Below are 26,147 nucleotides of genomic sequence, written 5' to 3' on the forward strand. Positions count from 1 at the left end.
ATGTTTACACCAACATTGAAGATCAATCAGCGGCACACTCCTTGCTGCAGAGTTTCTCTGTACACAGTGTTTTTTTTACCTTGATAAGGTGAGGTTGAGGTACACAGCAATTTGCGCAACATTTGCAAAAATAAGTTTGGAAAAATCTTTAAGCCGATGGAAGTTAAAATTTTAAATATAAAACATCAGACTGTACAGTAGATACTTCGGACAATATTAGACCAGAGTGACTGCCACCCTTGGTGGAGGTTGCCTGCAGTAGTTTGACGATTGTTGGTTTGCGGCAAGACGGACGTTCCTTCTTGTAGATAAATGGGTCATCGTCTCAGTCATGGTGGTGCTGTTGGTGCCACCGTAGCGCAGGCAACGACTATTCGCCTCTTGTCGCCTCCGCTGCATGTCGGGGAAGCAGATGCTCAACCAACTCAATGGCGGTACCCTCCTGCAACAATAAAAACACACCACTCCCGCTATTAAACATTCCAAGCGAAAACAACGATTAATCATTGTGCTCAAAATACATTAATATGGAACGCGCCACTCCCGCTTAATTCTTTGGGCTACAGCGATTTGGGTGGAAATACATCATATTTATAGATAATAAATAACAAACACACAATATAATCAGATCGCAGTTGTTTGTACAAACTGGCGATTCATCAATAGCTCAGGGCATTATTTTACAGGCAAATAAGCGTGCTCCATTTGTGAACAAAGAACAATGAAAGGTTGATTTCAGGAAGCAGGGAACTTTTTTATCTAGCTGAAGGAAACTTTAACAAAAGAAGGTTTGAGGCTTTTATTATCCTAGTCAACATGCCTAGTCAACTAAAATCAATGCACACACAAAAGAATGTTTACCAAGCAAATCCATTGATTTTGGGCGTGCAGACAAGCCAAATCCATTAACCGAAATTGCCCATAAAAATTTGGCCCTCATCATCCGCAGAAGCAAAGAACAGTAAAAGCACAGCACAAATAGCGCACAAAAAGGTGCCTGCACATATCAAGCGATTGCAAGATCAGGGAAAATAAAACCGGAGGCAAACACTGCCAGGCATCATCAAGCGGCGAATTACCACTTTAAAACTCGTCCCCTTCTTACAAAATTCAAGCTCGCTAATCTAATTTTCTAAACGAAGGTGGGACACTTCTATATTACAGGAGCTAAAGCAGGGCGGTGAGAAATGGGAGCACATAAACTACAAAACTTGTGTGTTCACATTCAGCCAGAGGAGTTGCGAAAATGAGAAAAAAAGCGAGCTAGCTTGAGAGAGCGAGTAAAGAGAGATGGCGGCACCATAAAAATGAGAAACAGAAACTTGGTGTGCAGTGATAAATTAAGGAGGAAAAAACACATCTGAGTTAATAGAGGAGCTAAGAAGATACCTAAACACAGGTGCTGCTCGGTCTCATCTCTTTTTGGCGAAACCTAAAAAATTGACTATTTTTTCACATTTTGAAAAGAGCTATTTACGCACGAGATACAAGTTTTTTTGCCACAGAAAAACATTATGCATGCAACAAGAACGTTTATGACGATTTTTTTACTAATAATTTGAGTAATTCAATTGATTTGGGCTTTTTTCTAAGAATCTGTTTCAATCGGGCCGGGCAAAAGATCGAATGAAACGGCCCTGAATAAATATACGCCCATATAGTGTTCACTCTGCTGAGAAATTCGCACTCGATGAAGCTGAGACACTTTCAACTTGAATTGCTGCCCGTCGCATATTGTTATTCACGCTTCGTCAGCTTCATTAAGCCTTAATAATTTGACATTAATTGAGAGTCTTGCGTATATGCTTTAGCGAGTGTTGTGTGCATTATGGATTTTAGCTAGACAGTGCCGCCTTTCCTCATAAAGTTTCAAACCTGTGCCCCAGCCGCCGTCAAGCGGCTGAAGTTTGTTAGAATGACGCGCACTAAGTTCATCCAATTATTTGCGTGTAAAAGCGTTAATCAAAACGAATTTCTTCAATCGTGTTTGCTCCACTTACATGTTCTGGAGGTGGATTTGAATAAGGAAAAATGAAGAACGTCAGGATCAAGAATTCTTGAGAAATTGCTTCCTCTCCACTTCATTTCAGTAAGTGGAAAACTAGTATTAGATCCTATTATACTTGGCTTTTCAGTGAATTTAATTTAATAACGCTGCTCTCCCAGCTGTGGTTCAATATTCATTTAGTCTTGAGAGCAAGCGGCGGTAATTAAACACAAATTTCAGAGAACCGGTGACGTTGCCACCACGCACTTAATGGTGGATGATCCCGTCTAACTAAGTACACGTGATATTACTTGCCAAGCAACGCACCTGACGTTAGCTCGTTTAATGAAAAACAGTCGAGTGTGAGCATTGAGCAATCAGTAGTCTCGAAGTAACGATATATGGCTGAGTTGCCACACCTTATAAGTGGTTAACTATTTCAACATACTTGTCAACCTCCTAGAAGCATTTTAGTTTCAAAGTATTCTTTATTGTGGTTATGCAAGGCTATTTTGTCCCATACATTGCCATATCCATTTTGAACATATTTAAACAATTTATTGGATTTATTCATTGACTTCATGAAAATTCACAATAAAATTAGCTGGAATATCATTTATTTTTGAACAGATGTCAATCAATAGAGAAAATAAAATAATTTAGATATAAATAAATACATTTAAGTTTTAATCGAATGATAATTTAATATATGGTGCGCAAGACCGTTCAATTATTGAGTTTGAGATCTTAGTCAAAAGTCACTTTCAAATGTAAAATATGACGATGAAGCATTAAAACGTTTTTCTGCAAAGAGCAACATCATTAAGATTCCACGTGCGTGAGAGAGTAAAATGTGATACCGCTCTGAGGCTGCATCGTCTTTAGGTCTACCAGACCTAAACACCCAAGGGCAGAATTATTTGCACTCAGACGGGTATAAAGGTAACTCGTGTGCCCTACTAGAGCTAAAAGAGGCTATGAAATTGAAACCTTCAGTGAGTGTTTTCCTCTGAACTTGCATTTACCTGAAAATTTTCTATCTTAATATACGTGAAGCCAACTATAGGTTCAATTTATCGATTATCTCGCGAGGTTTAGCATGTTTGACGGCTGCGTTGACGGAACACAATGCTGTTGGTCTAATTGACGTGGTGATGTCAACCTGACCAAACACGCAAAAATATCATTAATGTAAATTGTGTTGAATGGGATTTTCTCCTTTTCCAGTTCTGTCACAAAGATTTTCGTATGCGTAGGGAAAAATGAAAACACCCAATTATTTTTAAAAATGAAATGAATTGCTACTGAAACGGCATTGCATCAAATAAATTGCTTGGATTTCAGTAGCGAAATAAATTTTGTCACACATAGTTCTGCAAGAATTTATGTGCACGTAATGGAATCGAATAAGAGCCGCCATTGCAATAGGTCCATAAAATTCGGCAGCAATCCGCAGCTGCAACCCTTCTAAACGCACTGTGACACACGAGAGAGGCAAAACAAAGCGACTTTTAATCACATAATTAATCAATGGAGTGCCTGCGTCCCAGTTTAAATGAGCGGTCGGCCGACATGGGAGCGCCAGCTAATTCCACAGGGGTGTAATCGACTTTTAATGTGTATTTATTGGACAGGCCCCGCGTGCGTATTAAAGCAGTGGCCGCCGCGAGAAGCGGGCCATTACGGAGGCAGTGGAGCGGAGGGCGCGCCGGCGGCAGAATAAGAAGATGAGAGACATGCCCCGTCCAATGCAGCTCCTTCTATTTCATCTTTTTATTGAATGCGAAAGGTCCATTGTGCCAGACGCGCAGTGCCCGTCTTCCGGTCAATTTTTATGATCTTGTTTTCTATTCGACTCTCGCGGAGATCATCTCCGGGACACAAGTGTATATTTTTATGCTGAAAAGGCTCGTATAACTCCGTCCAGCCTTTCCAAGACGATCTTATTACTGATTCCATGAAATGCGCCGAGTGCCTTAATGCAAACGGGATCAATCAGGATCGGGAATTTCTATTGTGTCGCAATGAATTCGAATCAGGGGCTCGTGTGCGGGCAACTGTAACAACGAGATTATATATTCTATTTTATCCGATGCAGAAACTCGCAGGTGGCAGTACCGTCAATTCTCATGACGTTCTTTACCTTTGATGTTATCTTGTATTCAAGCATCTCTGCATTCCAAATTTACTTGTCATTAAGTGACTAATCATGAACAGCGCATAGCTGAAAGACCAGAATATTATGAAAATGACGATTGTAAATAGTTGAAAGCATTAGCTGAAACTGGAACACAAATTGTGTTTTGCTTGAGATATATTTGTTCTCAAAACAAGCGTCATGTTTTCACAAATCTTGGAACTCTGGTTTAAAATGATGACCCAAGATTGAATTTAGCATAAATCATTCCGTGTCAAAAATACAACGGATAAAAATTAAATAATTTTTCCTCGGAGCTACAGTACGTGAATTGCTTATGGTACAAAAACGGGATTACAATCAAAATTGCTTAACTCTCTAATTTTAAAAATGTTTTTCGTTGCACAAGTGTGAATTTCTTAATCTACCAACACAGGATTACAATCTAAAAGCACTTAACTAGGATGTTATTTGTAAGAATGTTGTTTTATTGTAGAAGTAAGATGAAACTATTGTTCACTCAAATGCTCATTTGAACGTATGTTGTGTTCTCCGTCGGGCGATTGCTACACTTGTGACTATATAAGCATGGACTGATAGCCCTCGAGTCACTTGAGAGTTTGTTCCTAAACGGTAACAACGGGCAAGTGCGGGAGACTTGCGCAGACTTAACTTCAAAATTTTGGCAGATTGAGTGGTGAGAAAACGATATTTAACTGAGCGTATTTCTTTTCTTCTCTAAGAATTAATTTTGAGGAAGAGTCAATTCCAATTTTTGTACTCCGTTTCTGGCTATATTTCAATTAATGGAATGGTTTTCGCATATGAGCAGTGCAATTTTTTTATTTGAACCTCTGCTCGGCATATCCCGGGGGTCCCAAGAACACCGCCGAGCGGATAACATTGGGCCCAAGTGGCCATCTTTTCGCCTTAAGCCGCTGGAAAGATGCGTAAACCAGCAATGGCGAGTCGGCGCTGGTGCTCCTCCCAGCCCGTTGGGCTATTTAAGCTCAAGTATCTCCCATTGCTTTGACACTCTTGAGATGCCTTAACAATGCGAGCCAACGGGCCGGATTTCGTGTGCATCAAATATTACTCATTTGCGAACACTGTTGAATTAATTGAAATACAGACAGGAACGGAGTACACGAATTGAAATTAAGTCTCAGAGAAGAAAAGAAATAAGCTCAGTGAAATATTATTTCGCACCACTCCCTCTGCCAAAATTGTGAAGTTAAGTCTGCGGACGTCTCCCACACTTGCCCGTTGTTAACGTTTGGAAAAAACCTCTCAAATGACTTGAAGGCTATCAGTCCATGCAGACAGAGCATTTGAGTGAACAATAGTTTTCACCTTAATTGTGCAATAAAAATTCTTACGAGTAACATCCTAACTATCGAGAGTTAAGTGCTTCCGATTGTAATCCTATATTGCTACCACAAGGTACATACCTTTTATTGGAATTTATTCTGACCTCATAATAATTTTCAGTCCTCAAAAGTTGTCAAAACATTTAAAATTATGCAGGAGCAAAGTTAATTGAAAATTGTTTTGTGGAATATATTTTACTCTAGTTTGATCATGGAAAATTAACATAAATGGTCAGAATAATATTAAAATTAAATTTTTAATTCAATAAAACTTAAACTTTTTTTGTTGAGAAAAATATAAATTTTTATTTTCAAAAAATGACAACTAAAAACATTGAGATTTGAGGACGGAGAAGCTCTTGTACAAACAGAATGACAGAAAGCAATCAAATTAATTTTGTTTAAAATTATCAAATTAAATTCTATTCCACAAAACTCCAAAATTTAAATTTTGATTTTCAATTAAAAATGTATTTTTTGAACATTATCAAACAGCCGTCTATTTAATAAAACAAGTTAAATAAATGAGTACATAGCATGATTTTTTTAGAAGATGAATTTGAACAGTGCGCCACTAACGTGTTGAAAGAGAGCTATAATTCATAAAAAAATTTCCGTCGGCTGGCATCCAGTGTCAGTAAGATCATTGGAGTGCAAATAATTTCTTGGCACCGGAGCTGACCCAGGCCAACAACACCCTACGCAGAAATTCGGCGCTCGTCCAGAGAGCGATTTTATTGAATCGCAACAGCTTCCTTCCCCGCATAGCTGTAATGGCAGCAAACATTGCTATTTTGTTTGCGTCGTTGCGTGAGTGGAGCACACAAAAGTATCTGATCTCTAGCAAGAATGCACTCGGGTCTCGCTCTCGATAAAATCATCATTTCCCCAGACGCTCTCGAGCCCACTTTGAACTCGAGCCACTGGAGAAATCTGTTGATTTGCCTGCGTTCTCCTTGAATCGCTTTTGTTTGCCCTTTGCGCTGTTGACCAAGAATGTCGACCTCGTCCCGGTTTTTCCGCGGCGCAACCCGATAATAAAACGAGGCACGACAATAAATGCCAATTTTAACGACTGTGCAGCAGATGCACGCTCGCTCTGTACATGAGTGATGCATTCCGTGGTTCAAGGCTGAATCGTCTGTCCACACGCTCAATTTCACTCGCGGAGAACCGTGCGGTTGAATGCACTTGGAGCATGCCATTCACTCTGTGTACGTTGGCTAATCGAGGGCGAAATGATAAAATTCCAAGCAGATGCATGCACATGAGAAATTGCTACATTCATCGCAGACTTTGCATTTCCCGTTGTTGCAACGCTCTATCTGGCAACCAACTTAAATCGGAAGCAAATTTAACATAGGAAATGAACAAGGAAATAAATTAATTCCAGAAGCATCCACGTCTTGAAGATCAAAATTAAAGCAAAACCACTGTACAAAGAAATCAAGGATGAGCTTCATCGTGGCGGTTGCAAGAGGAAAATGAGTACTCTGTCAAACAGCACAAACACGCACAACTAAAACTAATGAAAAAGTACGAGAGCACTGCTTCAAGACCGATTGTTTTTAATTAAAGGCTCCAGTGCGTGACAGTCGTCGTGAGAATGTTAGGGGAAATTACCTGAGCGTGCGGCAAATGGGCGTGGAGAAGAAGCAGTAAATGAGCGGGTTGGCGGCCGAATTCAGGGGCGCCAGCGACTGGATGAACGTGGCCACCGCGATGTTTGTCTGTGTGTTTGGCACGTGGCCGAAAACCTGCAGAAGGTCGAATACCATGTATGGGCTCCAACAAAGGACGAACACTGAAATTTTATAGAAAAGGAAATAAAATATCATCAGTAAGAAATACTTCGCTATCTGCTATCAGAGATGTCAAATATTTCATTCCTGTTTCAAAATTGTTGGGTATTTGCAATTGGGTTCAGAAAAAAACGTTTCTTCAAGGAAAAAATTCACTTAACTCATGGCGCTATATACATGGTAGCAATTTTTACGCCCACAAAAGCAAATCATGTAAACAAAAACATCGCATTTCGTATGTTAAATTATCTCATTCGCAATGCTTAATTTATCCGCCATGAACAGTGATATTGGATTTTAGGTTCCACTTTTTTTTCTTAAACTACAACAACTCACCAAATACAATGATGAACGTCATCTTAACTGTCTTAATTTTTGCCCTTGGAATGATCCCCCTGGAACTTGCTCTCCTGCTATCTGCATCTTCCCTGCTACGAGAGCTGGAATCTGAGCGGGGAAAATAATTTTTGTATAATATCAATGTCATTCCTCATAATATAATTCTGTATAAATATACAAAATCTTTACTTCTGTGGCTTCCATTGCGATGACATCGCTTCTTTTTGCCCGTCAACATTTTGCTTTTGGACCAGATGGTGATCACAATCACCGCATAGCAAAATGTGATAATCAAGGCTGGAATGAAGAAGAGGGACACCGATACCAACACCATGTACACCTGCCACTGCCATTGGTCCAGTTCGATCCAGCACTGCAGCTTTCCTGGAACACAAATATTTGAAGCCCGGCGAAATAATTTTCAATCAGCTTTCTAAAGGCAATTTAGAAATAACGAGTTGAAAGAGGGAGATTGAAAGCTTCGCAGCCAAAGTCAATAGCAAACCAAATATTTGATTTCATATAGAGATGATAAACTTTTTTAATTTCAATATCTCTCCCTAAAAGATCTCGACACCCTGAGGGGGTGAAGCATTGAGTGTGCTTTATCGCTGAGTATGGGCGAACAAGAGGACACTCCTGGCCTTGCGTGGGATTTCCTTTCAACTGTTCACACACCAAATGTCCACGTTCGTTTAACTTGCTACTAAATTTGGAGCAGAACAATAAACATTGCGGGCAGTGGAACGGAAGGGACTGAATGGTGGAGGAGAGTGTTTTGTGGGCAGATTATATTTGAGGGAAATATATAAACTTGAAATTATATTTGCCATTGTAGCGGTCCCCGCACACCATGATTTGGAAGTTGTACATTAGTATATATTAAAACAAAATATGTGAACTGGACTTGAAGTAAACGTTAACTACTTTGAAATTCAATCAAGCAAACATGCGTGCAGATTTTATTCGTGGCAAGGAACAGCTTTCAATTTGCAAAGATAAATGTGATCTCATCAGCGGCGTGCTGGGGCGACAAGACAGGGTCGTGCGTGGTGATTTATGGAACCCGCTGAACGGCAGTTCCACGCAACCCTCCAGCCATCCGTGAATGATCCCTGGTGGACAAAAGTTGCGGCCATTGTTCGGTTTTGTGTGTGATTAATTGCCTAGGCCAGCGCAAATAATTTCGGCGAGTGCCCGGCCAGTTTTTTTTGTCAGCTTGGAACAAAACGCAGACATGTACAAATTTGGGTTCAATTACTAAAATACAGTGCACGCAGTGGCCTGACGTGTGCGCCTGTAGGCGAATTCGCGTTTTCGTTGGATGTTTGCTCTAGTTATCACGCTCAAATATAGCAGGGACTCATTAAGCAGGTGTTTACACACGAGTGTGCATATGCCGCGCTCAGAGGAGCACGCGTGAATTATAAAAGACAAGCGCCGGCTCTCTCACAGGCTGCTCAGCCAAGGCGCAGCGTACGCGTGCGGGAAATGGAAAAAAACGTGTGCTCTCCGGCTGTTTGATGTGTGTGAGGCCGGCAAGTAAAAAGGACGCAATTAAAGCTCTGGACTAAAAGGTGAAAAGGAAGAAGAAAGGTGTTTAACTGATGTGAGCTGTTTGCACATCAAAGCAGGGGTTGTTAAAGCTTATCAAATCCTCGAAAGTTCGCATGTTACCTCTGAAATTTTGCCATTAAGCCCTCACGTAGTAATTAGTGTGCTTGCTAAATATTTCAGACTTCCTAAACTGTCATTACAAAATCGTTTTAAAATTTTTAAATTAAAATTGCTTTCTCAGAAAGACAAATATTAAATTCAGAGTCATTTAAATTAATTACATCCTTGGTCTAGAATTAGTAACTATTGATTTTTGCGTGGGATAAACTACGTCGTTAAATCTGCAGATGGAAAATCTTATTGCGCAGCTTCGTTTTGTTTGAAGCATATAGTAAAGTTCTTACCTTGAATTTCCTTCTCTTCGTAAAGTATTAGCAAAGGGATGGAAAACACAGCGCTGAGCAGCCATGCCACTGCCACAAGAATCCTAGATCGTCGCCCTAAATCAAAGCAAGTTGCGGTTGGAGAGAGAAAGAGGAAATGAGGTAATAAACTGGAAACGCAGTTATGCAACCAGCGTAACGTCTGCTCTCAACGTGTTGCATACTGCGGAGCGGCAGGCGCTTCTTTGTTGAAAAATGTTGTGAAGTTTTTGATGCAATCGCAATTACATAGCATAAATGCAGAAAATTATGAAGCAGAGGCATTTTTTTATAGCGAACACCAAATAGCATTAGCTTTTCATTTTAATTCATTCAAAATTCATGACTCTCTTTAGAAAGAAATTGCATTTTTATATTTTACCGTCATTAATCAACAATAAACCTGAATATGATCTCATTAGAAAAGGGAAACAAATTTACGCATTACGAGATAATGTGAATGTAAAACATGCATGCAAAATTCTAAAAATCTCCGGACAAAGAAATTATTTATAATGTCTAAAGCAATTTTCGCCCTCCAAAAAGTGCAGAGCAGTGCTTACAGCTGCCCGAAAAATTCATGGGGTGTGTAATGGCATCGTAGCGGTCTATGCTGAGCACCACAAGCACATATGTGGACGAGTATGTCACCATGCCCTGTGGACAGTCATATAATAGCAACGTCAACGACAGCTGTCGGAAAACATGCTTGCCATTATCAAGAGAGTTCGTGAGCAAAGTAGAGTGGTGTAAAAGTAGTGTTTGCGAATAATAATTTCAAAGGTTCAGTCCAGCATGATGATGACATTTAAGTAAAGCAGGAAAAATATCTGCTAGAAGCTTCAGCAGACGTGATCAATCACACTTTGCTGGTCGGTTCATTTAGACGCACCGAGCACGCGCAATTAGGGCTGCGATTAATTCTACTGAGCTGACTTCGCAACGGAAAAAAAGCCGATTTAATAATTTAAATGATTGCTGTGCGATGAGGGAAAAAGTTAATACCGCGAGGTGGCTCTGGGAGTTTGCTTGTTTTTGCGATGCTCTTATCGACTCGATGTGCTTAGTGAGCACTGTAGGGCAATCACTTAGCGCTGTGGACTTACCTGCGAAAATCGGATGAGTTTGCAGGCGACATGGCCCGCGTGCCATGTGACAGTGATCCGCCACACAATGTCCGTCAGCACGCTGATGAGGCCAACGCTGAGATCTGGCAACAATTAAGTAACGAGTTGATTCTGTGTGGAAAAAAAACTTTATGCAACCGGGAAAAATAGCAGAAATATCCCTGCCTAGTTATTAACTCCTATACATGGGCACTCGCCATAAAATTTGCCACGGTACAGTACAGTTTGGTTTGTTTATTTTAACAGAGAGACAGAGCTCAAGCTTCCACAAAGGATTAAAATCACATTAAATTCGCTTCAAATTCACCACTGGTTTGTTTATGGGTGCACGCGCGCACTGCTGCTTTAATCCATCCGCAAACGCTAATTATAATTTCGGTCACGTTTGCAGCTATATTGCGATGACAGAAGCCGGAAACCAATGATAATTTATTTTCAAGCAAAGTTTAAATTTATGAAGAGTACAAAACCTACATTATATTGAAACTAAGAAGAAAAGCCATTTTCTTAAATTTAAAAATTCGAAGTTTTATGTTAGATTTTATCAATTGAGTGAAAATATACAATGTTAAGAAATCAGTTTTTAAGTGCACTGTTAAAAAATTGAATGATTAACCATACTTCCAAGCTATCGAAAAGGTACATTCAATAATTTGTACTATCCCGTTGGTATAAAAGGTAAACTTTTGCATATCATTGAAAATGTTTTACGTGATCTCTAACTCAATACAATTAGTAAATCTAAGATATTTTTATAATACAATACTCAATAGATATTCATACCATTTGGAATGATCACTATTTCACTCTGCTAAACTGAGAAATCTGCTCCAGCCATAACCATTTCATATTAGATGAGACACGTGGGAAACAAAATAAAACTCATGCATTTTCTTATTAAACAATACTCTACTTAAAAATTAATTACTATCTTTTATTATTTGAATTGCGTGGGTGCAAAATAATATCTCCTTATATCTGTCTGTCATTTTGGTACATCTGTACAAGGCGAGAAATGTAGTAAGCCATTGCTCAATCGAGATGAGGAAACAATCAATGACACGGGATTTGTGCCTCTCCAATATTGAGGCACACACAACGTGGCTGTGATAAAAAGAACGCGCCGCCGCAATGATGCTGTGAGCCTGCCGCATTTGAGCCTTCTTTCCTTCCGTGAACTCGCATACACACAATTTCATAGCGGGAAAAAGAGAAGGAAAACGCGTGCGAGATGATAAATTTTCCTTTGTCAAAACGAGGCGTGCTGGCAATAAAAGCTGATTATCCTCTGCACGGATGTTGGGCGCGCGAAATCTTGCCGTGCTAAAAAGGCTCTAACAAAGTCGGCGTCGCAAATAATAAATAATTTCTGCCATGATCCTAGTAGCCCACGCGCATTTCGAGTTGAATAATCTCTGCATAAAGCATGCAATTTGGGGGATATCTGATCTTCAGCTATAGGGGCTGCGATAGCGAGGCGCCATTTCCAGTTATGGAACTTGTGGAACCAATGGCTTTTTCAGATATTCCGTGTTTGAGTAAATGCGTTATGGCCAACATTAAATCACGCGTTTGATGGTTTTATTGCGAAAACTATTCTACGAGCACCATAAAAGAATCAATCTAAAGAGGATAATGGAACTCGGGGAATACGTCAGAATCATTCTGATAAGTCAATAAATACAATTAATTTTGTAGCCTAAGTTTCTAGTTAAAAGGACAGTCATAAATAGGGTCAAAAAGCTTTGCCAGCGATTTTATCAACTTAATGTAATTTTTCACTTACCCAAAATCTAAATTTATTTTAACTCGAAATTTTGCCTCAATATCTATTGCTAAAGTAACATTTGAAATTTGGGTCTTAATGTAATATTTAAAACATTGAACTTGCAAAGGAAAAACGAGAAAGATTACAATTACGTTATATGCAAAGCTTGTAAAAGTACAGTTCAAATCTAATTTACAGCACTCACGACGATCTAATAAAGACATCATTGAGCTTTGCATGCGTGTGCACTCTTATAATTAGTTGGCAACTTGAGGGAAAAGGTACACGCTAATGTCATTTAGTGTCCCAATCGCCTTTTGCTCTCTCTTCTCTTTGGAAAACAGAGTACGGAGTTGTTGCGGAAGTTCAGCCGGGTTTTCTTTATTTTTTCCCCGCTGACCTCATTTCTTTGACATTTTAAGTTGTTTGTGCTATGCGTTTGCACGAGTATAATGATGCGATTCAAGTTATATCTTTTAAACCAAGACGCCACGTGCACATCTTTACGTTTTCTCAAAGGATCTTTTTATTTAGAAAGAATTTATAGTTGAAATTGCTGCGCTCCTCATTACTCGTCGACTCCAACGGCTGACAAAATAAACTCCGTTCAAGTATATAAATTGAAAATTCTATTAATGTCTTTAGTAAGTATCAACGAAATAATTCTTCATGAGAAATATACCATCACAATTTTTACTCTGAAGTTATTTGCTGGAAAGTCTCATTAAAAAGCACTCAAGTTTCCCCGCTTTTATCGTTTTAGATGTATAGGTAGGTGAGCCAGAATTGCTTGTATACGTCCTAATAAACGTTGCTCAAGATGCAGCTTAATCAGTTGTTTTGGCCACATAAGATTCATTGCATCATCACCCTGCTGAAGTATCTCATATTTCTGACTCCTTAGATACAAACCGATTTCCAATCCTTCATAAGTGTCAGGCAAAATGTTAAATAATTGTATTCTTTGAGGCAAATATTCTATCTCTCTCAGAGTAACACAATATTCTGAAATAGTGAAGGGGACGAGTTTAAATAAATTTACATGGCTGAGGAAAAATGCTAACAACGTGCTGTCTCTATACTGCATAATTATCTTCGCGTTGATATTTAATCCTTATTCGAAATGATTTCAAGACAAAAGGACAGGAAACGAATTCAAATTGCCAGCGGGCTTTTTCATTTCACATCTCTCTGATGAATTATGGAAATTTATCGCGTACGCATGGAGCTCCCGTTTATTCGTTTCAACTCCCAAAATGTGTGCTCACCCGACCGAATTCAGCTTTCCTTCACTTTCGTTATTTTTTTAAGAGGAGTAGTGAATGCCAAGATGGCACGTCCACTTTCGAGGAATTCTGGTGGGTTGGTAATCGGAGCCTCACGCTCTTCTATTGCGAACATTGTTACAGCACCTGATGGTATCTTTTTCAGCCCGCCTACTGCGATATCTTAAAAAAGTTCACAGTCAGCCAAAACTTGATCGTACACCTCTTGCCGAGTAGTGCTGCGAATCAACTCACACCGATTTCCTCCTCAGGTAACCGTTTTCTAAATATAGCACGAAGGTAATTGGAGATTAAAACACCAGCTTGGTTCATTAAAAAGTCAACTAACTTGTCTTGTACAACACTTAATTAGAGGATTTCATCGAATTCGAAATACCAATTAAAGCTCTAGACGTTTCTCAAATTACAAGCAAACAAGAAAGTTAGAATTCTGTTTATGATTTTGCCAATTAGTGAAAAAAATCGACTACTTCATCAATTCAAAAATTTCAAACTTTCTTTAATTAATCTTTTTTTTATCCTCCGAAGGGATTATGACGCCACCCGCATATTTTGAGCGAACCGTCACGTCCATTTTTTGCTTGGACATTTTTTTATTTTTTTGAATCCTTTACTGCTGCCGCTTCTTTTTAGACAGTGCAGTCAATGATTGTGATGGGAGCTTGCATCTTTCAAGCTTGATAAGCACGGCACGCCTTTTGTATCGGGCCGTTTGATTGCGAGCCAAGAGAGCAGGAAAGTGTTCGGACTGAAAAACCATCAGCAACGTCGTTTCTCTCTCATGAATTGATCTCAACCGACGGCAGTGCGGAACATCTCATTTTTACCTCTCAGGACTGAATCCCGACGCAAGGAAATTAGAGGTTGCCAGCAGCCACACCATAGTAATTGCTTTTTTAATTACTCCGTTGATTAGTCCCAACCAGAAAGATAAATAAGAATCGGACGGTGCCGCAGGGGCGATCCCAGAGCTTCCGATCAGCACGGAAAAATCAGTTTCCAAGCAAGCTGAAAATTGGTGCCTGCTGCAAGTGACAAATTTGATTGACGTAATCGAAGGGAAAAAGAGAGCTTGTTTAATCACATCCCTCAAATGGCCATTGCTAAAACGTCACGACGACGCTTCGAAGGTTTAGAACTCGTTAAACTGTGGAGTTTGTTAGTTACCCTCCAGATCTGCAATATTCTCAGTTTGAATCTACAATGATCCGTTGCCAGTCTTTTAAAATCTGCATAGCTTTATCGACTTAATTTAGAAATTATTTTGATTTAAGTTTTCATGATTTTCATGGCTCTTTATTAACTTTTTCCATTTTTGAAATCAGAAAAATTATTGAATTAAAATATATCTCAAAGCTAAGATTGACAGAGAATTATGTCTGTAAGTAAAAATGAAAATAATTAACTCTGTCCGTCCCTACATGGTTCCATAAAATAATTTAGCCTCCTCGTAAGTACTTACCTGCAAATGCAAGATGCATGATAAAGAAGTTCATTCGGGATTTGCGCCCCTTGCTGTCGAGCAACAAAGCCGCAAGTACTGCTGAATTTCCCAAAACGATCAACACGAAAAGGATCCATAGGACTGTTACTTGCTCGGTCTGAAACAAAAAGTGTTTAGATGTTTATCCGATTAATACACATTTCAATCGGCAGTTACTTGTGCAAATAAGAAGCTTTATATAAACCATTTTGAGAGCCATAAAGGGCAATGTCATTGCTTGCGTTACCAGCGAGAGAGGTTATTTCCGTAATTGTATTGATTTTAAAGCAAAAAAGTAAACGATAGCAAGGGCTGATTTTGATTTATTTTCTCAGTTTGTGGTAACTTCTTACTATAGCTGCATGAAATGAGCTAATAAACACACGAATGATAATTACATTTTCACTATTTTTATACCTTTCATAATATATTTGTTTTGTTACATTGCCATTAATTACATTAACAATATCATGTTTACAATTCTAAATAAATGTTATCAGCTCAGCGGTGTTATTGGGACCCTAACAGTTGGAGCTATAACAGACAATGAGATGTGCTGACAATGAATAGGATTAAAAAATGAATCAAGTCGACGAATTCAGTTTTGAGTTTAGCTTTCAACGCATACACCCCTAAAACAGCAGCCCCCTATATTGGTATTCCATCAAACACTAGATACATAGGAAAAGGAGGTCTAAATTGGATGGGTGGGATAGCTCTCGCTTCTTTGCCAACAACGTGCTGATTGCGAAAGGACAAGGAATCCTATTTTTCGCTCGCAAAGACATAATCGACAACTCGCTTCTTTTTGTTGCCCACGCACACAGGAGGGGAAATAGAAAAAAAGGTCCGGGAGCGATTCTTCTGGCCATCTCATTTAATGGAGTCACAGCAGCAGCCAACCTCAAGGGATAGAAAGCAAAGCACGTGAAACACAAAAACTAAGCCGTTTTGATTGGTTCTCCAATTTCACTCGCATTCGTGTATTGTTTTTTGTTTCTCTGATTTGATTTGGTTGGATGTGTATTGCCCACCTCACTTTCACGACCTCTCTACGCGTTTGATAAAAGTTTATCTACAGGGAATTCATACCAGTTATTTGTTTATCTTCCTGATACAAGAATATCAACCCTACTCAGGCGTGGCAACTATTGCAATACATATATATTGCTTTTTGGTGCAATTAACATGAATTTTTATTTGCAGTTTTATCTGGATTTTTTTGTATATCCAAATGATAAACTGCATTTAAAAGAATTAATCAATAAAGGTATCAAATAATCACAATTTTGTGTAAAAAAACACAATCTAGAAAAGGCTTCATCCTACTTATTTCCAAGGAAGACTTAATTTTTAAACATTTTTACCAGGTATTTTGTCTACCAACGAAGCGAGTTTGTGCTATGAAATAGGGCTATTAGAAGGCATAAATAATAGGACAATATGTTTCAACGAGGAATGTACGATTTTATAACTCTTATATATCTTTGTGTTGCATTGCTTCTCGCACAGCAATAAAAAATGACTATCCGCTCCAAAGAGAATCTGAAGGTCTGAATTTTGAACATATGTTAGAACCAAACATTAAAAATAATTAGTTTAAAAGAAAAATGGCAAATTATTGACTATCATCTTTTTTAGAGTTTTAACCTTATTTGTTTTATCTTTGAAACTTTTAAAATTGCAGCAAATATTTAAATGAGGTGGACTGAAATACGGACTATTAAAATTGTGGAAACGCAATTAGCTTACAATTAGATGTGATTTTGAGCTTTGATTGGCCCTTGAGACCTTCCGTGCAGTGCTCTAGAGCTGGAATTGTAAATCGACACTAATTGCTCAGCTCATTCATCGCATTCAGCACCGATCGGTCTGACGCATTTAACTGCTCTCATCAGTGCCCTCTCGTCACTGTTCATTTTGTAAATCACACATTACTTCATTTAAATTGAGCATGACTTTCATATTAAAAGCTTCATGCCAACTTCAAGCTTCTTTGAGTTAGAGCGATGAAAGCTGGAGAGGCAAATTTCTTGTGCATTGGAATTAAAAATAAGAACTAATTAGCGAATTCCTACGTTTTCTTTTCTCCGGTCGGCCTCATTATCCTCTAATTACAAACAGAATAAATATCAAATCAATTTTTAAAGCCATACATGTGCTAAATATAGCGTTCAGAAATGTTGCGAATACTTGCTCAAGTTGTGCTGCTTTTTCTTTTTCAAAGTTAAATGCCATGTACATAGATGAAATTAATTGCATACTCATTCTGAGTTGCTTTTCTTGTAAGATTTTCTGGCTGTTGAGCACTCAACGAACGCATTGGGTGGAAAACGCGAGCAATTTTTCGCTCGGTTTGTGCCCTCGATTTCATCCAAAAGTTTTCACCCCACCTGATTCACTTGCTGAAAAAGTCCACGAGTGACTCTTGTCTATCTTTTCTGCAAAGTTTCTCGCTATAAAAAAAAGGTTTCAAAGATCTCTTCTCGCCACTGGCCGTCTTAAGGGTTTGCTCGAAATATCGCATGAATGCGAGAGTCGTCTTATTTGAACACTCGTAGCGAGACCAATCAACCAAATTCGTCGGATTCTTGGCTTTCGCGAAGCCTCGACCGCATTGGGAATGCGTCAGCATGCGGAATTATTTGCGCGCATAATAATGTGCCCGCTCAATCGACTAAACGGTGCGTGGGCGAAGGAAGAGCAGCAATTGATTGACAAGTGGAGTGTGTGAAATCACATGTCATAGGGATAAGCCATACACACATAAATCATATCATTTTCTAGTTTTAGGCGCGTCAGAATTAACGAAGGTAATTTTTAAAGCTTTTTTAGCATACGAAAATTTGTGTTTTTTAAATTTATATATAAATACGTAGACACAACAGACAACAGTTTCCTGGACCTCTTTTTTATCTTATGAAGTTTACAGTAAGAATTTTTTAAACATGATGTAATTAGGGTAATTAGCTTATTTTATGAACAAACAGACTCGGGATTAAATTACCAGGTTTCAGATTTTGTGTCTTTTCATTAGATTTGAAAGCGTTAAGCTCTGTAACGTAACACCGCAGTTAAAAAAAAACTGCGTGGGATTAGATAGATTTCCTGCTATTTTGCAATTTGACTCGCTCTTCGGTCTATTGGTAGTTCTGAATCTGAGCAGCATGTGTAAATGTACAAAATTGCTTATACTTTTGATTAGCACTTTTTTTGTGTGATTCGGTTTCTATGGAAATGCTATTTCAATGCGTGGTGGTTATCGGTGCTGGAGCCGTGACTTATACAATCAGTCATCCGATCGATGCTGATATAATTTTACTCCCAGAGGCTTCTTAAACGTTATAGAGACGTTAAATGATTTACAAACTTTCACGTCAGTTTTCAATTAGTTCGAAAACTCATTCAGACTTGAGTAATTATTTCAAGACTCAAGTAGTATTCAACAAATTTAAAGTTGCCTCTTCTTATTCCTGGAAGCCTGAACGTCTCTTGATATAAAAATCATTTAAACTATTAACTCATCAGTAATATCAACCAATCAATCATTAATTTGCATTGTTCCATTAATATGTCAGAGATAAGAATAGCAAGCAAGATTAATTAGTTTGGAACGGAAGTCACAAATTAAATTAAATATTTTACCCAAGAGACACCAAGGACAAACACTTCACCATCTGGTTATTGCAGATTTAAACTAGCAATTTGTTATCCTTCAGTCAAAGGGAGGAAATGTGTCTCCGCAGTGACATTATAGTTTTCACTAATTCGATTAAAAAATTTTACGGAAAGCATCCAGTCATCCTTTGCTTCGGCCATTCCAAACTTTGGATCACTAAGCAAAGCAGCATTAGATCATAATAGTATCCGTTTCCTGTCATTCATTTTTAACAAATCGATCGCCTTGACTACTTCTATAGCACGGTTTGGCAACGCCAGCGGCAAAAGCCAGATCATTGATATCATAAAATATAGTGGACACGTGGTTAACTTGGACAGTTATTTAATGGGAAATCCAAACAAACTAGATATTCTTCACGGGCGCATTTCGTTTCACGTTGCGGCTGTTGTGATGATTTCCAGAAGCTGTCGCGATCACTGCTCGCGTCTGGCGCATTCGCGCTCATCGAAGACGCAAGTAAAATGAAACAAAAATAAACGCCACACACGCATCACGTCCACGGAGGCTGGCGAAAAGCACGCAAGCACACCCCTGGCACCTAATTCACTTGACACTTTTTGCGATCATATATTGTGGTGCTGGTTGGCAGCTAATGAGGCAACTATTCACCGGCTGCTAACACGCACGTAGAGCAACGAGACTTTATGCAGCACTTCAATAAGTTGGTTATTTATACATAAGACATAAGTCTCACCATGTAAACTCACAAAATTCTCTCGTAACTTATTCCCCCTCTAAAAACATTTGGTTTCCTAAAACATGCTTTTTCATTAAAATATTTTATGCAAGTAAATTCATCCTTAATATTATTTAATCGCCTCACTTGTTTCAAGGGATTTAAACCAACACCTGCAAAATAAAGTTAAGATGTACTGTTGGAAGTTAGTAGCTTAATTAAATTTCTCTATTCCACGGATTCCGTCAATTAAATATAGTTGAAGTGGAATTGTCTCATTGTGACTCACACTCATGCATTAGGGTTTTGCAAGTACGTGCATTGTTCACGAGGGAGAAGAGCAGCTACCATACACTCAACCCAATCAGGTCAAAGTCACTTCACTGTTTGCATCGAATTTAATTTGTTGGACGTGAATGCCACAACTTTTAAGAGATTGTCGAGCTGTTCTCTTCACAAACTTTTCTTCGTCGCGAATTCTTCAATGAGTCGTCAACTCGGCGAGAACTTGCAGAAAAACTCGACCAAGTAAGCGGCAATCAAGTTTGAATTGCGTCGGCAAGAGGCTTTATTATGTGCCCACTAAGCGCTTGTAAATGAACTTTGTGATAGGTGCATACACGCTTTCTCTGGGTCCAACTCCATTGTTTGCCCTTTCACCTTTCAAAATGGAAATTACCTGTGTTGAGTCTAAATGATGAATAATGCAAACGACCTGAAAGTATTGCTATGTTCTCCCGACACATGCTGACATGGGGGAGTATGTCACTAGCTAGAGTGAACAACTCATCTCGCAGTCTGAAATGTGAGTATTCATGATACGTGCAGCAGACTGCTTTACATTGTAAGAGCGTATAATAATAAAATATGCATTCAAAAATGAGTTTGGCCCAGTAATTTAAATTATATTGAATGATCGATGCATTTATTAAACACTGAAATGGTACATCTAGGTATCAGATTTCTTCTTACTTGCTATAATATCTCTTTTCGCAGATACGGACATAATAATAGCTTGCTCTCCTGTCGAAGAATTTACAAACACTGTATCTGTTGTCGATTCACAATGGAAATTTTTGTTTGTACACCATAATAATGGAACCCGTGACAAGCTTATCTTGTAAATATGTGCATATTTGTTATCAGAAATCGTTGACTTCCAGTTAAATTATATTCAAGCCTAATTTAAGATGATCAATTTAAGTGAGATCAATATTATTGTATAAACATATGATATCTGACATCCTTTATCTGATAAAAAGTGTAAAATAAAATAATATACACAATGTGACTTCAATATAAAGGGGGGAAATAACACCGCTCTTGCCAAGATAGCATTATTGTTGCAAGAAGGTTGCGTGTAGCGTGGCGGGATTTCATAATCTTTCGTCGTTCGCTCTCTTCTCAATATTTGTTTAGCAAGAGCAAGTCAGCAACTTGTGCGGCTTATCGTATTCAAAGGCTGGTAATTCAAAATCCTTATTAGTGCTCACTATGTTTTGCAAGTAAATTTCTCTTATAAGGAATGCTAAAGCACTGAACTAGTTTGTGTTCCCCTTACGAAAATTGTGCGAGATTATTTTCCCCTCATATTGTTCACTTTTAACCAACCACCCTGGTTCAAACCACGTAGAGAAGAAACATTTGAAAAAAAATATACATAATAAGTCAATTAAACTAATGGTAATGCTTTATGCTCACAGATAACAGGCTTGCCAAGTAATGGTGTTGATGTAATTTGAACACAATTGATTACGAACCCGTCATTCAAATAATGCGTAAAGCTTTTGAAAGCTTGAATTTCAAACAGCACAAATTTATGTTGCACATTTCTAACTCTGTGAATCTAATTATTCTATTGTTGCCATTAGTAAAGCCATGTGTGCCATACCTCTCTAAGGCACACAAAGTAATGTGTTAGGTTACGAGCAAATTACTGAACCTGCACGTTTCGTTCTAGGTGCTATTTAGACACGATAATTAGTTCACAACTTCCTGTGGCTCGTGTAACGCGTTAAATCATCAAGCGCTGCTGAGAATGTTAATATGTATAATATATTGGTGATATTTCCAGGCAACTTTTGATTTATTAATCCAATCAAGTTTTCATTGATGAATGACATTGCAATATGTAAATGCAATTCTCGATACTCGCCATTGTGAACTCGGAGGTTGTCTTTTTCGGTCTTCCTTTCGACTCCGATCTCATTGACAGATGGCTAGAACCAGCAAATAAGATGAATGAAGCGTTTCAAGGGGGTTTCGCGAAATCGCTCCTTTTGTCATTTCAATCAGTCGTCGGCGAGCCAGCTGTGTGTTTGTTATGTGTACCATTCAATCCAGAGCTCGAGCGCCATTTCAATAGGCCGTTTCCCAATTTTCTTTCAACGTTTGCGTCCATTTTTTCCCAAAGCGACACGTGTGGAAATGGGTGCTTGAGGACTGACTGAGAGAGCTATCCCGAAGGCCTTTTGTCTTTTTTGAAGCCTTCACATTTCCTTTTCTTTCTCGAAGGAACCCATTTGTCGGAAATGCTGTGATGCCTTTGGAGGGCGCAACCCAAATTAAATTTGCGAATTTTCAGACGATTTGTTTGGAGTTGGGAAGTTATCGACGCTTCAAAGCTTCATTTGATGGCAACTGATAAATACATATTGTTATTGTTACGATATGAAATTATAAATATATAAAAATAGTGTCAATGAGCCTTAAAAATTGTTTTTCGCCAAAATTGAATAAAACCAGAAATGTGCTGAAATGAATAATTATTTGCAGCATTATGTTATTTTTCACTACAGATTCCACTAAATTAAACGATTTCTCCCACATTCTCAGAAAATAGCCCGTAATTAAATTTTTCTGCTTTTCAAAACATTTCATAAATCAGAGGCAAACCAATATTAAATCAAAGTATCATGAATGTCTAGATATCTAGAAACATTTCTACTTCTAGCAAAATAATGATGACTTGTTTCTAAAAATTAATTAAAATATGTTTTTATTATCTTAACAAGAGTAATACAAGAACTTCACCAGGATGACTAAAAATATTTTGAACCAATGTAAGGATAAGGATGTATGGAATACAAAAGTTGTTTTCTATTAGCAATCAATATAGAAAAAAAGAAAAAAGAATTCTTCTTGACATTGAAATAGAAGCTGCTGCTTTTTTAGCGCAAGCTAAAGAAGATCATGTTATTATTTTTCCTAATAAAGCAGTAACAAAAGAAGGTTAAGGATGCCATGAGTGTGCTTGCGTTAAAAATCACTGAGGCGAGCTTGTTGGAACCTTTGATCTTAGTGGCCATCATCAAAATTCATATTCGCAATTTAAAAGCAATTTTTTCTTGTAAGGAGACTCAAACAACCGATGCTTGAGAAAAGTGAAAGAGTATCAGATGAAGCCATCATTTGTCGAGATCAATCTATAAGCCGGAGACAAACGAAAAATTGTATTACATAAGTGTAATACCGATTTTTCCTTTGTATTCTCCTCTCTTGCCACAGTAAATATACCCAAGAGCGTGTTGTGGAAATTATGACGAACCTCTAAAAGGCTTTTATGGGTGTTTTCGCAGCAACGAAACTAAGTGCATGGTGGATCTCGCGCGAGGAACAGAGATCCGCCGAAATCACTCACGTAAGCACAACACAGGCAAATTGCTTATCAATCCCTCCAATCATGAATAATACATCGGGATGGATGAGGCAATCCAATTTCAAAACTCCGAAGCGCCCTTGCATCGACCAGTCGGTACTTGCCCCGGTGGAAACGGAGTTTTTTCCGCGGAAAAGTGGCTGACACTTGCAGCTTTACTCTTCAATTGCCTCACAGGAAACAGTTATGCGGATTTACTCAATTTCACGAGAACTTGTTTTTCACGTGAATTCCTACCAAGTCATTTTATTTAATTAACGTTGCCTTCATGAGTGTAATAATTTGCTTTGTCATTTTTAATTTTGTGTGACACCATGTGTTTTGCATCAATTCATGTTACCTCTCTCTGTGGCATTTTTCACTAACCATGCAATAAACAATGCTTTGAACCAAAGCTCAACCGTTTCAATAGCTATTACGCTTGATACTGTGCTTGAAATTTTCATTTCGTAGCATAATGCACTACTGAGAAAATAAAGAGAAATATTTTATATATGCTAGTTGCTATTCGCAATAAGGTAAATGGAAGCCATGCGTGTATTAAATTTCGCAATTCCTACTTGTGCATATATGCATATCAAATATCCTGAGGAAAAGGAGGAAAAGGCACAAAATCTGGCAGCGAATATGACATTTAAATCACTGTGTTCATTCACCTGAATTTCCGAGTTGAAACATGAATATAATGATGTATTCACTTCACATTTCTCCTTCATTCAGATGAGATCTTTCAGCAATGTGACTTTCGCAGTCGTTAACGCCGGTCGCAAATTTGAGTTTACAGTTTCTTTGCAAATAGTATTGTTACTGTACTGAATGGATCATATTGCACATGGTATTTAATTTATTTACCTTAAAAACTATAATCGCACAATTTATTGAAAGTAAATATCATAGCGAGGGCTTTGATATAGGCTTCAAGGCTCCAGATAAAAACCTTTGTTGGACGCAATCTTGATAAAGATTCAACATGCGGCGGCTGAAGCAAGAGAGAATGCCAAAAATGTTCTCTTCCGCTAAAAAAATGAAGATGATGTGGTCGTCCAAGGGGAAAATATTTATTCGAAATATCGACTGCATTTCGTCAATTTTGCTTTCATGCTAAACACGGTGGGTCAAACCCAAAAGGAGGAGAGAGGGCATTGAAAAGTAAAATTGACATTCGTTTTTTATCCATGGATAAAAAACGAATCAGAAGTAGTGATGCATGCACACTCATTTTCCAATATCATACAATGGCGTTGACGGTAAAAACATTCAAAACGACCTAAAAATAAATTCTAAAATGCGATGTGTGAATCATCGCAGTCCTTAAAAACCTCAATCGAACGCTAGTTTTCCTTTTCGTTTGCAATTAGATTAATTTTTGACAGGTGTGGAAACAATTTTCAAATGCACAATTTGTTCGTGTTTTTTTTATGTCTGCTTGCAGCGGAGGAAGGTTAACTCAATTTCACACCAAAATTAAATTAGGTTTCGGTATAAGCGTGGGCGTTTGCCAACGCGTTAGCTCCCATACTGGAAATCTAAATAAATACGCCTATTTCCGTCCTAAATACTCATTATAATATTTACCATATTTACTAAATAGTTGTTTACTTTTAATTTAGTGAAAATAGGATCCAGAAAAAACTTTAACTTTGTGTTCAATTTATAAAAAAGGCACTTTTTCTGGTGAGAGTATATTCCCAATTTTTACGCACTACATTTAATTCTGATGTGAAAGCCCTTCTCTCATTTATTAATTTTTATCGGCAACGTCACGATTTGATGGATTGTTTTTTTACCGCGAAAAATACTCCAACCAAGTGGGGAAAAGTACCTACAAAAGTGCAGCTTTGATCATTTCAGATTTTTCACATAGCGTGGAATTGCATCACAGTTAATTGATTTATTAAAAGCCAAAACGGCGTACAACTTTATATATAAACATTGCCTTACAATTAGCTTGATTATTAAAATCAGTCTTCCCTATCGCAATTATTATTTCACACAATTATTTGTCAAAATATTCCCTAAAATACCTGGTAGAAGTAGAACGAATTCATCTCCTCGGTGGAATTGTTCTCAAAGGTGGCGTTCCAAGTTTCGGCGGTGCTGAAGACCAGGCCCGCCTCCGTGGTCATGGCTTGGCTGCCGGACTCCATCTCTAGCGGGCACCTGTTGAGGCCTCCATGGACTGAGCGACCGGCGCCCTCGAGTGGATGCAGGGTAGTGGGCCGCTCGCAGCCCGGCCGCCTCTCAAGTACGGCCGCCGCCAAGCAGAAGACGCATGCGTGTCCGGAAGCTGCCGCTGTCGAAGCGCCGGTCCTCGATCCATCCTCCACTTGCATATTCTGTGTCACACACGCATCAACGAGAGAGCTGATCCAATGATTATTCCGTATACTCTGCGTGGGACTCGTTTCGTGCTTGTGTCGCTGACCGGCGGCGAATGCGAGGCAAAATAATGCAAAGCGAATTGTCGATACCTGTGCCGTGTGATTTGTGTTGGCAGTGGTTGCCATGTGGGTGGATCGTTCTTTGAAAATTCTGATTGATGCGCTTGAATGAATATGCCGGTAATGAGTGCAGTCAACAAATGGAAGTGGAGCAGCTAAATTGAAAAGATATTTTTTTATAAAAAAGGTTATTTGATCATCAACTATTAAAGCAGTGAAACAACCGTGCAGACTGCAGAGCCTCAAACTAAGAACTTTTCTCTCGTAAAGATTGTTCAGTCAAGTTTTATATGGTTTTGTTGATATTAGGTTCGTTAAAAAATCATTATCTCTTCATGCAGATCACGAAACTCTATAACCTTGACTGGAACTTAATCAATTTTGTCAATTAAAACTTTACGGGTGAGAAACT

General features: G+C 38.4%; 1 protein-coding gene across 2 annotated transcripts; it reads right to left on the bottom strand.

Moving 5' to 3' along the window:
- Nucleotides 1-31: 31 nt before the first annotated feature.
- LOC135947270 (cardioacceleratory peptide receptor-like) lies at nucleotides 32-25,499 on the bottom strand. Of its 2 annotated transcripts, XM_065495988.1 has the most exons (10): nucleotides 25,319-25,499; nucleotides 15,258-15,396; nucleotides 10,721-10,824; nucleotides 10,178-10,271; nucleotides 9,597-9,692; nucleotides 7,825-8,019; nucleotides 7,633-7,743; nucleotides 7,118-7,298; nucleotides 1,390-1,432; nucleotides 315-442 (listed from the first exon to the last, which is right to left on the bottom strand). In XM_065495988.1, exons 1-9 carry the CDS (start codon nucleotides 25,439-25,441, stop codon nucleotides 1,390-1,392), a joined length of 1,086 nt encoding a protein of 361 aa, XP_065352060.1. In that variant the 5' UTR covers nucleotides 25,442-25,499; the 3' UTR covers nucleotides 315-442. The 2 variants fall into 2 exon arrangements, with proteins under 2 accessions (XP_065352059.1, XP_065352060.1); XM_065495987.1 differs by lacking the exon at nucleotides 1,390-1,432 and having other exon boundaries at nucleotides 32-442.
- Nucleotides 25,500-26,147: the final 648 nt, after the last annotated feature.

Source organism: Cloeon dipterum, chromosome X, assembly GCF_949628265.1.
Source record: "Cloeon dipterum chromosome X, ieCloDipt1.1, whole genome shotgun sequence".
Taxonomy (NCBI): Eukaryota; Metazoa; Arthropoda; class Insecta; order Ephemeroptera; family Baetidae; genus Cloeon; species Cloeon dipterum.